Consider the following 17,517-nt stretch of genomic DNA (forward strand, 5'->3'; position numbering starts at 1 on the left):
TTAACCCCCAAACATGACATGAATATCTATGACTCCGTATTGATGTAAATAAATGATTAAAGAAATAAGTGGAAAATAGCCCTCCCAGACAGAAGAATTCGAAACAATTCACATCAACACTCCATCTTCAAGGAGACGGAGCATAACTTCCAAATTCCAAAGCGTGGGCTATGCATAACAGCGTCCTTCCAAAGAGTACAGGATGGAAAGGGGGGAGGGGAGAGTAAATTTACAGTGCAGACACCTGACAACATACCTCAAAGATTAACATCAAGAGTGATAAGTCTTGTTGATAGCTGGACTCTTGATATGGGATGACCCTTCACCTCTGTGACCTCCTTCCTTAAAACCCATAGCTCCAGACAAGCCCCAGTTGAGAGACATTCTGTAACATGCCTGATCAGCACTCCTCAAAATTGTCAAGGTCATCGACAGCGAGAAAATCTGAGAAACTGCCTCAGCCAAGAGGAGCTCAAGAAGATATGTCTACTAAATATTATGCGGTACCCTGGATGGGATCCTGGAACATAAAAGAGACATAAAATTGGGAAAGTCATGGAGACAGGAAGTAGGTGATGGGACCAAAGGGTGGGGGAGTGGAGGGGGAGTTAAGTGTTTAATGGGGAGAGAAATTTCCATTTGGGAAGATGAAGGGTTTTGGAGATCGATGGTGGTGATGGTTGCACAACACTGTGAGTGTACTTAATGCCACTAAAATGTACACTTAAAACTGGTTAAGTTGGTAAATTTTAGGGGCACCTGGGTGGCTCAGTCCGTTGAGCACCTGACTCTTGATTTTGGCTCAGGTCACGACCTCACAGTTGTGGGATTGAGCCCCGAGTACAGCTCTGCCCTGATAGCGCAGGGTCTGCTTGGGATTCTCTCTCTCTGCCCCTTCCCCACTCTTGAGCACGCACTCTCAAAATAAATAAAAAATTTAACAGTTTTTCAAAATGATGAATTTTATGGTATGTGTATTTTGCCGCAATTAACAACAACAACAACAACAACAACAACAACAACAGACTCCAAGAAACCTATGTGCTTGACCAGATGGCTTCTGGAGGCTGCCATGTGGTCAAAACACAGAAGAGAGTTTTGTTTTTGTTTGTTTCTCCTTGTTTTTCATCAGCACGCTCAAACCAACTGGTCTAATTTGAAGCCAGAACGTGGGGACCCTTGAGGTTGTCCAGGAGTGACTAAGAGACGTGTCATTAAAGGGAGGGCACTCTTCCATCATGAATCTACTCACTGCACAACCATTGGGACTCTCCAAATGTGAAAGTATTTAGAGATTCCAGGAAAGCTCTAAGCTCTTGGGCCGCCCTAGATTTCAAGGCGGATGCCCCACCTCTCCCCAACTCGATGCCAAGGAAGGACCTGGAAAAGACAAAAAGGAGTCCTGGGGTGTAGTTGGCGAGACAAAGCAGGAGTTAGAACGCTAGAGACCCAAACACTTGGCCAAGACAGGCAAGTGGTGGGGGGTAAGGAATGGGGGGTGTTTCAGTACCACGGATAGTTCTGAGCTGCCCAGAAAAAGATCAGGGTCCACATCCTGTCAAAGTTTGTGGGGGGCAGGTGCAGTGACCGGGACGGAGGGGACGGAAGAGGTGTAACCTCAGACCACAGCGAGTTTACTGTGGGGGGCGTGGTGAGCCCTCCAATAGTTCTGCCTACTTCACTTATTGCAAGACTGTGTCCCCACTTTTCTAACCCCTATATTCAGCCCCCCATTGCCCTCCCTCTGCCCACAAGCCCTTGGAGTCCTGCGTGTCACAGCACTGGTTCACAGGCTCTGCAGTTAGATCAACCCAGCCTGGCCACTGACTAGCTGCTCGTGACTCAGGTAAGTCACTAACCCCATCTAAGCCTTGGTGACTTTTTTCACCTGCAAAATGGAATGTTTATAACATATGGCAGGTAGATAACTGCCCCTTCCCCCAAGATGTCCACATCCTAATTACAGGAACATGTGAATAGGTTACACAGAAGAGAATTAAGGTTGTAGATAGAACTGCAGTTGTGAATTAGCCAACCTTAAGATGAGGAGTTTATCCTGGATTATCCGGGGGGACCCAAGGTCAGCATAAGGCTCCTTCAAAGTGGAAGATGGTCAGGGAGGTAGCGGTCTGAGATGCTGCTGGGTCTGACGATGGAGGAAGGACCACAAGCCAAGGAATGCAGGCAGCTTCTAGAAGCTGGAAAAGGCAAGGAAGTGAATCCTGCCCTAGACCCTCCAGAAGGGAGTGAGGTCCTGCTGACACCTTGATTTTAGCCCAGTGTGTTAGTCAGGGTTCTCCAGATACAACATACATATAATAGTAAATTTGTGTGTTTCAATTTGTGGTCCTTTGCTACAGCAGCCACAGGAAACTGACACGAAAAGAATATCCCTCCTGGGGTCCTTGCAGGATCAAGAGAGACTGTGTGTAAAGTGCTTGGCTTAGCCCGGGCATACAGTTGATGCTCAATAACTGGAAATGGTAGAGTTCCCATTGCAGGGAACTCAGAAACCCTGGGCTTCAGAGCAGACAGTGGCCTGGATCCTGGAACAGAAGGAACCTATAGTTCTTCACTTCTCTGCAGTTACTGCTGTCATTTCTGAGACTTTAAAGGGAGCCCCAGGAGCCAGCAGCTCCATGATTTCCCCGCTGGGGGAAAGTTGGTGAATTCACTGAGATTTTCCAAAGCACCTGACAATCAGATGTTATTCTGTGCATGCTGGTCTTTAGCATGAAAAAAAAAAAAAACCTGAAATGTTTTGATGTTTATTTTTGAGAGAGAGAGAGCAGGGGAGGGGCAGAGAGAGAGGGAGACACAGAACGTGAAGCAGGCTTCAGGCTCCGAGCTGTCAGCACAGAGCCCAACGCCAGGCTCGAACCCATGAACTGTGGGATCATGACCTGAGCCGAAGTCGGACCCTCAACTGGCTGAGCCACCCAGGCATCCCTGAGCTCCTGTAATCTTAAGCAGGGGGTCAGCAAACCACAGTCCCTGGGGCCGAGTCCAGCAGGAGAACGTTGGGGGAGCTTTCTGTTACATTTGGGGGCCCAGGGGTGCTTTGCCCCAGCCCCCTGCAAGCATGGCAGGCATGATTAGGCAGCTGTTTCCAAAAGGCACATGTTATGTCTTGTGTCAGGGGCTGGCGCCCTTTCCGTAAAGGACCAGGGAGTCGATACTTTGGCTCTAACAGCTCAACTGTCCAGTGGTGGTGGAAAAGCAGTCTTGGATGATGTGTAAGTGAATGCGTATGTTTGTTTCCAATAAAACTTTATTTACAAAAATAAGGGGTGGACTGGATTAGACACTGTCCTAAGCCAACTCTCCTTAGAGGAGAAAGTATGGGCCCTTAAAGCCCCTCCCAAAATATCTTCTAGAGGTCTGGACGCTTCCATTCTTGTCCTCTTACCATGAGCTCGCCTACTGGAGGATGAGGCCAGAAAATAGAGATGAGCCAGCCTACCTGAAGCCCTTTAGACAAAACAGCCTACCGCTGACCCACTGAATGACCACGTGTGTGTAAAAAGACCCAGGCAAGACCGCTGTCCAGACCCAGCTGTCCAGCTGGGCTCAGTCCAAAGTGCTGACCTTACAGAGCAAGGAGCAAACTACATGATGGTTGTTCGCAGCCACTGAGTTTCGTAGCGGCTTGTTACGCAGCAGTGGATGACTGATACACGTCGTTAGGCCTAGAGTTCACAGAGCCGGGATGTATGTTTTGACAGCTCTACCGGGAGACCCTGCAGAGTCACATGGCCAAGAGTGTGCACGTGCGTAGGCCCATCGTAGGGAGACTCCAACAGTCTACGACTTGTCCCTGTCCAGTTACAACCACTGCGATGTGTTTCTTGTGAGCCAGAAAGAGCCTACTTATATGCAAGCGTGTTTATGTATGTATGTATGTATATATTTAAATACAGATATGAACTTGCTCAGCTCGCTAACCCGCACCTTGCTTTTTTCACATCACATATCGTGTAAATCTTTCTCCGCGGGGACATCTTTCCACAGTTTCATCTGCTGGATGACCTTTAACTTGGCATACAGCTTTGTAATCCTTGTTCCCTGCAACACAGATGCATCCCGTCTTGCCAAGAGTGATCTCATTGACCCTAGGAGCAAGCAAATGACACAACAGGAATGCAGACTCCCAGAGGGTTCTATATTTCTGGGGCAGAAGCCTACCCTTGTCGGAAAATCTGGCTGTTGTGATTATATTTGCTACCACTTTTTAAAAAATCGTGATGGGGCTCCTGGGTGGCTCAGGCGGTTGAGTGTCTGACTTTGGCTCAGGTCACGATCTCACAGTTTGTGAGTTCAAGCCCCGCATCAGGCTCTGTGCTGACAGCACGGACCCGCCTTGGGATTCTCTCTCTGCCCACCCCCTCAAAAATAAAACAACCATTTAGAAAAATAAATAAATAAAAAATTGTGATAAAATACACTTAACATTTACCATCTTAACCATTTAAATTTTTAATTTTTTTTTTATCGAAGCACAGTTAACATACACTATATGTTAGTTTCAGGTGTACAAAATAGTGATTTGAAAATTATATACATTATGAATTGCTCACCCCCGTAAATGTGGTCACCATTGTAACGTTTCCAAGTGCACAGCTCAGTGGCATCAGGCAGGCTCACACTGTCGAGCAGCCGTCCCCACCATCTGTCTGCAGAACTTTCCATCTCCCCAGACTGAGACTGTGTCCCCATGAAGCACGGACTCCCCCCACCCCCCGGCTCCCACCATCCACTCTCTGTCTCCGTGGACGGGACTCCTCTAGGGACCCCCTGTGAGTGGGGTCACGCAGGACGTGTCCTTCTGTGTCTGGCTTCTGTCACCGCGCACACTGGCCTCTGGGTCCGTCCACGCGGTGGCAGGTGGGAGGACGTTCTTCCTTCCTGAGCCTGGGTGATACCCGGGCATGTGGATGGACACACCATGTTCACTCGTCCATCAATGGACGCTCTGGGTGTTTCTACCTTTTGGCTATTGTGAATCACGCCGCTGTGAACATGGGTGTACAAACGTCTGTTTGAGTCCCTGTTTTCAATATTTTTGAGTATATACCTGGGAACGGAATTACTGGATCATACAGTAACGCTGTGTTTAATTTTTTGAGGACCTCTAAAACTGTTTTCCATAGAAGCAGCTGCATTTTACATTCCCACCACCCCAGACCTGGTTTCATTTATTCTAGTCTTTCTTCTTTTATTTATTTATTTAAAAAAAAATTAAATGTTTATTTTTGACACACGCAGAGAGAGAGAGAGAGAGAGACAGAGACAGAACATGAGCGGGGGAGGGGCAGAGAGAGAGGGAGACGCAGAATCCGAAGCAGGCTCCAGGCTCTGAGCTGTCAGCACAGAGCCCGACGCGGGGCTCGAACCCACAAACCGCGAGATCATGACCTGAGCCGAAGTCGGACGCTCAAACCGACTGAGCCACCCAGGCGCCCCTATTCTTTCTTCTTTTAATATGAGGGGTGACATACGTACAAAACAGACACAAGTGCACACGCTACTCTCAAGTGACTCTAGCTTGATGAATCCCCACCCCCCCTTTCTGTCTCCAAGTCACCAGCACCCGGACCACAAGCTGGAACACAGCCAGCCCCTTCTTAGTCAACACCCCAACCGCTAGAGACAACCTGTACCTGACTTCCAACACCGTTCATTCATTTTCCTGGTTTTGACCTTCGCATAAACGGAGTTAAGAAGTCCGTCCCTTTCGGGGATGGGAGGTGGATGAAACAGGGGCAATGCACCCTCCCGATGAACGGGGAGAAGCGCAGAGAATTGTTGAATCGCTACGTTGCACGCCTGAACCTCATGTAACACTGTGTGGAAGCTACACTGGAACGAAAAGTTAAAACTTGATGATAAACAAAACACCAGCCAAACAAATGTACTAACTGCTCAAAAAAGAAGAAGAAAAAAAAAAAGTAAGTCCCTGTCGTGTTGTTTCACTGCCTTTACCTGGCCACCGCGTTGGTGGCCCGCCCACGCTGGCGTGTGTCACTTCTTGCCTCTTCAGCGCCGTGTGGCATCCCTTTCCCTGCGTACCCCCACACCTTCTCCACCCACTCTCTTCTGGAAGGACATCTACATCATTTCCAAGGGGCGCCTGGGTGGCTCAGTCGGTTGAGCGTCCGACTCTTGGTTTTGGCTCAGGTCACGATCCCAGGGTCTTAGGATGGAACCCCACGTCTGCTTAAGATTCTTTCTTTCCCTCTGCCCCTCTCCCCCACTCACTCTCTCTCTCTCTCTTTCTCAAAGAAATGAGATGAAAAAAACTTTCAAAAAATCATTTCCAGTGATTGACTATTGTAAATAAAGTCCCTGTGAACATTTCAATGTACGTCTTTTATTATTATTATTATTATTATTATTATTATTTTAGAGACAGGGGGGTGCAAGTGAGTGATGGGAGGAGAGAGAGAGAGAGAGAATCCCAGGATGGGCAGAGAGAGAGAGAGAAGTGGGGCTCACCTGAAGTCGAGCTTGAGTTCACAAACCGTGAGATCATGACGTGACCAAAGTCAGATGTTCAACACCTGAGCCACCCAGGCGCCCCAGTGCGTGTCTTTTAGTGTGGACTCAGACACATTTCTCTTGGGCATGCACTGAGGGGGGGATCCCAGAGACGTGGGGTGTGTGCAGTCAGCTCCAGTGGACCCGGCCGACAGCTTTCCAATGTGATCACTCCAGCTGGGATCAGCAGGAAAGGTGTTCTGGTGGGCTCCCCGTTCTTACCAACACTAGACATCGTCAGCCTCTTTAGTTTTGGGGGAGGGGAACGTCCACCATAATTTAAAAGATAATAGTAGCCAGGCGGCCAATGTCAACATCTGGGTCATAGGTATCTACCCGCTGAGATGTCATCTGGTGAGAACAGCCTTCTATCTCTGTTTGGGTCTTCCTCCCCCAAACCCCATAACCCCACACCAACTAGAAGAAAAATGGGGCACCTGGGCGGCTCAGTCGGTTAAGCATCAGACTCTTGATTTCTGCTCAGGTCATGATCTCACGGTTCCTGGGTTCAAGCTCTGAGTCCGCGCAGAGCCTGCTTGGGGTTCCCTCTCTCCCTCTCTCTCTCTCTGCCCCTCCCCTGCTCACTCTCTCAGTCTCTCAAAAACAGGTAAACTTAAAAAAAAAAAAGAGGGGCGCCTGGGTGGCGCAGTCAGTTAAGCGTCCGACTTCAGCCAGGTCACGATCTCGCGGTCCGTGAGTTCGAGCCCCGCGTCAGGCTCTGGGCTGATGGCTCAGAGCCTGGAGCCTGTTTCCGATTCTGTGTCTCCCTCTCTCTCTGCCCCTCGCCCGTTCATGCTCTGTCTCTCTCTGTCCCAAAAATAAATAAACGTTGAAAAAAAATTAAAAAAAAAAAAAAGAAAGACAGCAAACATCAGAAAAACAAACAAATTGAGGGACAAAATGCCTGACTAGTCCTCCTGAAAACTTTCGAGGTACCAAAACCTTCACAGCCCAGAGGACACGGGGGCAGAAAAAGATGTTAGGGAAAAACGAAGGAAATTCAAATAAACATTGGACTTTAGTTAGTAATAATGTGTCGATATGGGTTCCTTGGCTGCTACAAGTACATCTTACTAACGTAACATGTGAAAATGGGGGGGGGGGCGGGGGGGGGACAGGATGTCAGGGCATAGGAATATCCTGTACCAACTTTGCAACTTTTTTGTCAATCTTAACTCTTCTAAAATTAAGCGTGTATTTAACAAAGAGAATAATGTATGTCTTTGATTTGAACACGTCCCAGTCTCCCTCCGTGTTCACAATTTTGAGATCTGGGTGCATCTTACGATCAATGACAGGAGTTGCCGACCAGCCCCCTGAGAAGGTGTGGGTCGTCCGCTGGTGGTTTACTCTAGAGCTCAAGACTAAAATCGTGGGTGGAAGTCTGAAGGCTCCGGGAGAATTTAGAACCAGAGGACAGGATGAGTCAGGTCACTTGGGGACCGGATTTGCCCCTGCTGCCGCCCTGACCTTTTCTGTTGGACATGACCTCGGTGTCGAGACTCCAGCAGCCGGAATCTGCACCTCGTGCGTGAGGACTGTCCAGGACTGTGGCAGGCCAGAAGTGCCGGGGAACTCACAGTCCCCCTTCCACCGATGATGACATCCCCTTCGCCCCCCCCGGGGAGGCTAACCCCAAGGGACGTGTTTGCGCACCCCACAGTCTCTGTGGTGCTGGGGCTCCCACTGTGGCAGCGGGTGTCAGAGGCACCGGCTCTTCCTGTCTCCCCCCGCCCCCCCCCCCACCACACTCTTCTCTGCACTTCTCAAATCATCGACCTGCCTCGACTCCAGGGAACTCAACCCAGCACAGAGACCAGGCCAGCGGCCAGAAGAGGTGACTCTGGAAAGGGCTAGCTGCACAAGGTGGGCGAAAGAGGCCATCACGTGTGGGGGTGCCACCTCCCCAGCTCTGAGTGCCAGGTGGATGGGCACACACACTTATCATTTCATCCCCGAGGCTTGGGTCAACCCTGCCTGGCTGCCTCACTCCAGGTCACCTCTGAGGGTGTACCAGTGGCCAGGATAGAGTCCCCGCCCTTGCAGGACTCTGGGGGAACCAATGCGTCAGAGTAATGTTGGAGCAGGGTCTCTGCCCCTCGGCGCTGCTGCTGGGTTGTTCTCTGTAGGGGTGACCTGGACACTGTGGGGGGCTGAGCAGCGTCACTCCCAGTCGTGACAACCACAGATGTCCCCAGACCTGGCCCAGTGTCCCCTGGGGGCAGGATCCCTCCGGGGCAGAACGGTGGTGTTGAGGCGGCCGGCGGGGGCCTGCGTTTGAAGACGCCCCCCTCTCCCTGTCCTTTAACTTGAGTGGTCTCCGAGACGTCGTTCCCGTATCATAAATTACATCTTAGCAACTTATCGTTTGCCGTCCTTTCTGGAACGTAAGCTCTATGAGGACAGGGATTTCCATCCGCGGTCCCGTCGTGGCTGCTCTGTTCCCAGCGCCTGGAAGAGGCGCCACCACGTGGTAGATGCTTAAGAAACACTCGGTGAATAAAGTAGATGAGCAAAGAGACGAGTAGATGAATGAAGGGTTACGGGCAAGGAGGGGAAGTGGGGGGAAGTTTTCCCTTCCGGCTGCGTGGGAGTGGAAGGTAAGTCCTAGATGGAATGACGAACCATCCCTGTTTGCCCAGAACTGAGGGGTCCCCCGGGTTTCCGGAGCCAAGACTGGGCAAACGGGGTTGTGGGTCACCCTACAAACCGCCGTCACAGTACCGACAGCAGTGCTGATGGCAAATCGTGTGCCAGGCACTGTTCTAGCATTTTCTATGGTAACTGACTCAACCCTCTCGAACACCCCGAGGCACGGACTGCTGGCATCGGCTGCTCAAATGAGGAGACCCGCAGAGGTTGAGAGACTCACTCAAAGTCACCCTGCAGGGAAGGGGGGGCGGGATTGGAATTCTGTGGGCGTAAGGCAAGTATAAAGCATAGTCTGGGACCCCACCTTGGCTGCGGAGCCCAGGAACGTTCTGGAGGAAGCGAGCAGAGAACAAGACTGATGGCAGAGGCAGGAGTCTTAGGAAGATTCCAAGCCAGGGAACAGCACTTGCTGATGGCCGTGGGCCAAGGTCACACTCCTTCAGGGCTTGCCTTGACATCCCTCAGCCAGTGGGGGGTGGGCAGGGGAGGGGTGGACGGAAGCAGCTGTGAGTAGGCACTCCCTGGTTGGCTGCTGGACAGGGTGTGAGAGGTCCCTGGGGGTCTCTGGGCAGAAAGGACAGGATGGAGGGAGTGGGAGGCAGAAAGGGAGGGAGGGTGTTTCCTGAGACGTGCCCTCTGGGATGGAGGCTGAAAATAGCCTGAGGGCCCTGGAGCCCAGGGTGACTGGCCCTCCTTGGGAGGACAAGGGGTGCATCTGGGCTTTGGGCTTCTCAGGCTGGGGACCCTAACCCTTATCTCCAGGGCTGGCAGGTGTCCTCAGCTCACGAAGCTGGAGTCCAGGCTGGCTGCGTGATCCTTGGGAGGTTTGTCCCTGTCTGAGCCCAACTTTCCTGTTGCCTGGGTGACCCTCTGGCCTCCTCACTCCTCTTATTCATTCTTCTTTTGCCCCCCCCCCCCGCCCCAATCTTCCAGTGTGCTAGCAGAGCAACCGGGAGAATCTGGTTTTAAAAAGCGTTTTATTGGGGCGCCTGGGGGGCTCAGTCGGTTGAGCGTCCGACTTCGGCTCAGGTCATGATCTCACGGTTCGTATGTTCCAGCCCCGCGTCGGGCTCTGTGCTAACAGCTCAGAGCCTGGAGCCTGCTTCGGATTCTCTGTCTCCCCCTCTCTCTCGGCCCCTCCCCCGCTGGTGCTCAGTCTCTCTCTCTCAATAAAAAAAAAAAAACATTAAAAAATAAAAAAGTTTATTGATAGACATATAAAAAGCGCATGATGGCTACTTTTTCACAGGTGAATGTCCCTGTGTAACTCCTCTGGCCACCCCCCTCGCCCAGGGGTAACCACTGTCCAGACTTCTAATGCCCTCGGTGAGTTGGCCTTGGTCTAGAGCTCCCAACAGCTTGTCTTTCGGACCCTGCCTCTCTCCCTCCACATCGCCCCTGAGAAGCCCCTACGGGGGTGTGGGCACTGCCGTGCCGCACTCCTGCCAGAGCTCCATCTTTCCACCTGTGTGACACTGGGCAGGTCACTGCACCTCCCTGACGTCAGGCGCCTCACCTGGGAAGAGCAGACACCATCACCCGCCCTCCTGGGGGGCTGTGACACTTAAGGGACATAGCGAAAAGGCAGAGGCGGTTGGCTCCTTGGCCAGCACATGCCAGGTGCTCAGTTATCACAAGTGTCTGTGTTAGTGAGGGCTCTCCAGCCAAGCAGAGAATGTCTGTGTGTGTATATTTACACACACATATAGGGAAATATAGGTGTGTAGATGTACTGTGTACATATACAATATGCAATGCACATATGCACGTTTTTGCAATACATGTATATACACATGCATCTAAACATGTACAACAGGTGCATAATACAATATATACAATACATATATACACACATATATATAGGTATACACAGCTAACATACACGTGCATATAGTATGCTCGTCTGTATGCATATATAATACATACACGCACACACACACACACGCACCTGTAAATAGACTTACTTACACATATACTACATGCATATACGTACACACATAAACGCATAGGTGTGCATATGCTCAGTGTATGTACACGTTATAGATCCATACGAACTTTTAGTTTAGGGAATTGGGTGACGGGACTCGGAGGTGGGGCTGGCAAGTCACAAATCTCCAGGGCGGGCCCCCCAGGCTGGAACCTCAGGGAGGGCTGATGTTGCAACTGGAGTCTGAAGACTACTGCAGACAGACGTCCCTCCTTGTGGGGAAGTTACTTATTTCCTCCTAAAGACCTTCACCTGATTGGACGGGGCCCACCCACGCCATGGCGGGTAACCACGTCCTTTACCTAAAGTCCACCGATTTGAAAAGTAGCTCCTGGCCGCATGTGGAGTACTGTAGTGGACGCAGGAGATTAGGCACGCTCTTGGGTGATCCTCTCGGAAAGCGCAGCTCCCTGCGGGCAGGGCATTTCCCCCTGGTCACTAACGAGTGTCCAGGCCCCGCGCCCAGCGGGTACTCAACAAGCTGCATTCTTGCTGGGCGAGTCGGGTGCTCCGAGCGGCGAGCGGTGGCGGCGGCGGCGGCCTGGAGGCCGACCCTCCTGCTTAACCAGGAATTACGGCTTGACTGCCGGCGCGGGGGGCGGGCCCCATTCCTCCAGGGGCGGGGCTCGAACCTGTCATCCCACACGCGCGGGGTCTCCCCGGGTCCCCGCGTCGGGCTGGCGTGGGTAGCCGAGGGCAGCCGAGGACGTGCGTGCGTGCGTGCGTGCGGGCGAGCCCACGGGGCGGGGCTGCGGGGGGGCCGCCCGCGGCGCGGCGGGCGGGGCAGCGGGCGCGCGCCGCCTCCTCGCGCCGGGCCCCCCCCGCGCGCGCGCGGCGAATGGTTCGGCCCGGCCCCCGGCTCATTGTGCTCGCTTCACGCCGGCCCAAGATGGCGGCGGCGCTGGAGGCCCCGGGCCTGTGACCACAAAGAGGAGCCGGGGGCCGGACGGGGAGCGCGGCGGCGGCGGCGGCGGCGGCGGCGGCCGAGGCCCAGGCCGGGCCCCCCCCCTCCCCTCAGCCTCCCGCCCTCCCGCCCTCCTCCGCCCGCCGCCCCGCCCCCGCCGGCGGCGCCGCGCCCCTCCCCCAACCGCCCGACTAGCATGGTGCGGCGGCCGCGCGCGCCGACATGGGGGAGAAGCTGGAGCTGAGGCTCAAGTCGCCCGTAGGGGCCGAGCCCGCCGTCTACCCGTGGCCGCTGCCGGTCTACGTGAGTACTGCCCCCGCGTCCCCCAGCCCCCCGGCCCCGGGTCCCCGCGGCGCGCCGCGCCCGCCCGCCGACGGTGCCGCCGGGGTCCCGCGGACCCCCCTGCGGGTCCGTGGCCGTTTGCGGGGCCGGGCGGCGGGGCGCGGGGCTGCCGTTGCCGGTGCCCGCGGCGGGGTGGGGGTGGGGGGGTCCGGGCCGGCGGGCGAGCCGGCCGTGCCGCGGTGTGTGCGCTGACACCGGGGTTTCCTTCTGTTTGGGGTAGTTTATTTTTTGCGCTGTCAGTGTGCCCGGCTGTTCCGTTTGGGGGATGCCCTGTCTTCCCTCCGGGCCGGGTTTTCTAGTCCCCCTGCTCTCGAGTGGGTGGGCTGGCCGGACCCTTGCAAACGGGACGTCCCGGCTCCCCGGTCCCGGGTGGGTGGGCCGGCCGGACCTGGGGCACGAGACACGCTGTCCCCCGGTGCCGAGTGACCCTTGGAAGATGACAGGCCGAGCGGAAATTTACCAAGGCGGCCGCGGGGCGCCGGGGCGCGGGGTGGGCGGCGTGGCGCGGTGTCCGCGGCCCCGGGGCGGCTCGGGCCGGGCAGTGTGCCGTTGGGCGGGGGGGCGCGGCGGGCCCCCCGGGCGGGCGGCGTGGGGGCGCCCTTTGGCGCGAACGCCTCGCGGGGAGACAGGGCCTCCGGGGGACCCGGCGGGGAAGCCCGCGCGCCCCGCCCCTCACGCGCGCTCCGTGTGTGTCAGTTTTTGGAAACGTCGCGGCCAGGGGCGGGGTCGGAGCGCTGGGACCGCCCGGGAGCGGGTGTTGGCTCCCGGCCCCGGGTGCTCCGCGGTCGTAGGGTTTCGCGGTTGCCAGCCCGCCGCGCGCGCTCCGGAGCTTTCTATTTTTGCTTATCCTGCGGCCGGAGGCGGGGTCGAGCCCGGGCTCCGGCTTTTCCGGCTGGCAGCGCCCGTCTGTGTGTGTGTGTGTGTGTGTGTGTGTGTGTGTGTGTGTGTGTCCGTCCGTCCGGGCCGGCGGCCCGAGCAGTGGGGCAGGGCGGGGAGACGTCCAAGGTGACGACGCGCGAGCGGGGAGAACCTTCAAAACTCCAACCGTCGCTCGGGCCTCCGCCTCTCTCGGCCCTTGTGACAGCGCTCGGCATGCACCAGTTGGCTGGCCAGCGCGTTCTTTGAAACGGGACTGGTTTTTACCCGCAGTGGCTCCCACGTACTACGGCCGCTCTCTTTAGCACAGCGCAGCTCTGGGGGTTTTGACGGATCCCTCGCCCCTCGGCCTTCCCTTCTGCTGCTCCTTCGCTGCCAACTCGCCCCTTTCCTCCTGGCCGCCACTAATCTCCTGTCTATCCCTGCAGTTTTGCCTTTTCCAGGAAGTTAGATAAGTGGATTCTAGCCGCTTTCTCTCAGCCGAGCATTTCTGAGACTTAATCCACGTTGCTGTGGGTATCCGAAGTCACGCCTTTTTCTTGCCATGTCGTATTCCGTGTTTTCCTTTCCCCCTTGGCAGGCGGGTGCCGGGACGCGGGGGATGTTTCCTGGTGGCGGGGGTGGTTACGAATAAAGCTGCTATGAACGTGTGGGGGCAGGTTTCTACCTGAAGTTGAGTTTTCCCCTTGGGAAGTATTGGGGAGTGGGGGGGGGGGGCGCTCTGCTGTGTTTGACACTCGCACATCTTACAGATGGGTATTCTTGAGTATTGGCAGAGTGAGGAAATTCACTGCGGGCCACTCTCCAGGCATTTGATACTACGGTGAAAGCTCATCCGGAGACAGTCACGATGTCCCCACCGCTGTCTTTTATTTGGAGCGGAGCAAGGCCACAGCGATTCGTACCTGATGTAAATAGGCCCTTCTGTGTTGGGCCTGGCAGGACCTGGCTTCCCAGTGGTGGGTGGTTCTGAACTGCAGAGCCTCTTTCCCTCACTGGCCTCGACCTCGTTTGGCAGGGGACAGGGTTGTGCTGCCCGCCTGGCCCGGCGCTCTGCCTGACGTGAGCAGGCCCGTTCCTGGCATAGTTGTGCCACTGCCGGGCCAGCGGGCAGGAGGGCCCAGTGAAATCCTGCAGTGGCCCGCAGCAGCTCGCTTGTCACCGCTTTGTAGTGATGCCTGCGGCCTTTCCGCACCCCTACTGAGGGATTGTGCTTTCTCGTGGGAAGGGGGAGGCGGTACCTTTGGAAGGGTTCATACTCTGTGACGGCTCGATGATGAATGTTAGGAAAATGGACCGGTTGGTGAGTTAACTTTCCAGAAGGTCACGTTACTCATCTGACCGCATGTGTGAGATGACGGGGCTTATTTGTTCACTGATTTCCCCGTTCTGCAAGCACCTGCTGGGGACGCAGAGGGCACTGGGCAGTGTTCTGCTCCAGAAACCTACAAACGCAGGGAGGTAGGTGACTCATACGCACAGAGGTGCACTTATGGTCCGACTTAGTCCTAGAGGGCAGGGCTGCTGGTTTCACCCTGGGGGGAGGTGTGGGTGGCTTCCCGGAGGCGGTGGCCGGGCATCTGGAGGAGGAAGTGTCAACAGCCACAGCCACCCACACTGGGAATGTCCAGTCTCAGAAACGGGTTTTTGGGGAAATTGACAAGGGGGAGGGGCAGGCTGAGTTTTGTTCCTTCCGGGACTCGGAGTTCTGGGATACCCGCCTGCTGCTCACGGTGGCCCTGCTTTTGGTGAGAAAACCAGGTCTCCACCGGAGGGGAGTTTGTGGTATTTTTGGTTGCCTGGTGGCAGGGTGTGGAGTGGCCCTTCCCCTCCTTGACTTATTAAGCCTGTGGGCGGGGGAGCGGCCCCAGCGTGACTGTCCCCGCCTTCAGCTTCCTCCGCGGGAGCCCACGACTTGTCTGACGAATGCCCTCCAGCAGTCATGCCCTTTCAGCGGGGCTGTGAGTAGTAGCTGAAGTGGGCGGGCAGAGTGAGCCATCCTTCCCTGTGACTCAGAAAATATTTTCTGACACTGACCTCGCTGGTGTGAGCCTTTTGCCTAATCCACACTCAGGTGGAAGGCAGATTAACCCTTAGATAACTTCGTGTGGGTGGAGTAGCCACTTTAAAGGGGGGGAGGGATAATCGGGAAAGGGCTGAATTTCCTATGTGGTCCCTGAGGTCCAAACGCCTGCTGGTGCTCTGTTCCCCATGGGTGGGAGCCAGAGGGAGCTGGGAACTTCAGGGGTTCTCCAGGGAGGCGGTGGCAGAGCTTCAGGGGACCTGCCTGCCCACTCTACCCTCCCTCTGGGAGCTCTGTCCTTTTTGTCCTTAAACTTTCATTTTTTAATATTTAATTTAATTTAATTTAATTTAATTTAATTTAATGTTTATTTTTGAGACAGAGCATGAACAGGGGAGGAGCAGAGAGGGAGACACAGGATCCGAAGCGGGCTCCAGGCTCTGAGCTGTCCGCACAGAGCCCAACACGGGGCTCGAGCCCTCAAACTGTGAGATCATGACCTGAGCCAAAGTCGGACACTCAACCGACCAAGCCACCCAGGCGCCTCTGTTCTTAAACTTTTAATTTCGAGATAATCGTGGATTCACTGGAAGCCATAAGAAATAACAGAGACATTCCACGTTCTTAAACCCAGCTTCCCCCAGTGGTGGCATCTTACAACCAGTGAGGAGAACGATCGTATCGTTGAGATTGGTACAATCCAGATACAAAGCGTTTTGGGGTCCTCTTTTCTTTAGGAGTTTTTTCTTTTTTTTTAGTGAGTGAGTGGGGGAGAGAGGCAGAGGGAGAGAGAGAATCTTAAACAGGCTCAGTGCAGCACAGAGCCCTGTATGTGGGGCTCAATTCCACGACCCTGGGATCGCGACCTGAGCTGCAACCAAGAGTCAGGTGCTCAACTGACTGAGCCACCCAGGCGCCCAGGGTCCTCTTTTGAATGCCGGGACCTGCGGGCTGCCACCGGTCTGCAGCTGGGAGTGAGCGGGTCTTGGGCCCCATGCCTCTCTCCTGGGAAACTTCTTCCTCTGCCTGATGCCCCTGCAATTGTGTCTTCGTCTCCCCAGCTGTGGGAATAACGTTCCTGCTTCCTTTTTCTCAGGGTTGTACTTCCAGAAGCCTCTCCCTTGCCTTCTCTGTCCCCTCGAGCTGTCCCTACCAATTCCACAGCGTGTCTCCTGCTAGCGCCGGCCCATGGCATTGATTCTGTTTGCCGAGGACCTGCCGCATTTTGGGGGGTGCCGGGGTGCGTCTGCCGCTCTGCAGCCCACATGTGGCTCTGGTGTGCCCCTCAGTTCCCTGCACGCCCCTTGCTGTTCCTCTGCCCCGTGCTCTTCTCCCGGACCAGATTCTCTCTTCTCCCCTACCTGCATCCCCTGGGCACCTCGCAGGCCCTCTCCCCTGCGTTGGACCAGCCCCTCTTCTGGTGCACAGCACCCGGGGCGCTGCTAGCGGGAGTCGGGAGGTCAGGGGCTCTGGCCTTTATCGTGCAGTCTCCCTAAGCCCCAGTTTCCTCATTCTGGAGAGGCTTCAGCCTGAATTCCCTTCAGTTAGTCACGGGGGTGCGTGGGCTAGTGCACAGAGAGCATTAAATTCACTCCAGGTGCAAGCGGGGGTGAGCGTTCGTGGATGTTCACTCTGATAATACTTCTATCATTTAAAAACCCGAAGCTTCTGTTTAGGAGTTGGGGAACAGGGCTTCCGGGGCTTTGTGGTGGGGCTGGGGCGGTGGGGGGCTGTGACCTGCGGGACCACAGGAGCTCCGGAGGGCTCGGGCTGCTCTGGCTGGCTGTTTTGCAGGGACGTGTTTAAAGTGGTTCACGGGGTTCTGTTTCCCTGGTCTCCCTGTGGCTCACTGTGGGTGGATCTGCTCTCCCATGAAGGGGCGGGCACAGGAGGCCAGGCTGGATGGGGAGGGACACAGGAGGGACCAGGATGACAGTTGGGGGTGGGGGGGTGGGGTTCAGGGGCAGTGCTGGGTCTTGTGGTTTTTGTTCATCAGTAACGGCTTTATTGCAATATAATGCACACGCTGTACCATCTATCTATCTAAAGTACAATTCCACGGATTTTAGTCCATTCACGGGTTGGTACAGTTACCACCTCTAATTCCAGAACATTCCATCACCCCAAAAGGAAACCTTCGCCCACAACAGCCACCCCCCCGGCACCCCACCCACCCCACCCAGCTCCTGACACCCA

At 55.0% G+C, this 17,517-nt stretch overlaps 1 protein-coding gene across 1 annotated transcript in view; it reads left to right on the forward strand.

The window, feature by feature from the left end:
* Positions 1–12,223: 12,223 nt before the first annotated feature.
* DOT1L (DOT1 like histone lysine methyltransferase) overlaps positions 12,224–17,517 on the forward strand; it is a 63,646-nt gene continuing 58,352 nt past the window's right edge. Inside the window, 1 exon segment of the mRNA XM_023243349.2 lies at positions 12,224–12,383. Coding sequence (XP_023099117.2) covers positions 12,303–12,383 — 81 coding nt within the window. The 5' untranslated portion in view covers positions 12,224–12,302.

The sequence above is a fragment of the Felis catus genome, chromosome A2, assembly GCF_018350175.1.
Source record: "Felis catus isolate Fca126 chromosome A2, F.catus_Fca126_mat1.0, whole genome shotgun sequence".
Taxonomy (NCBI): domain Eukaryota; kingdom Metazoa; phylum Chordata; class Mammalia; order Carnivora; family Felidae; genus Felis; species Felis catus.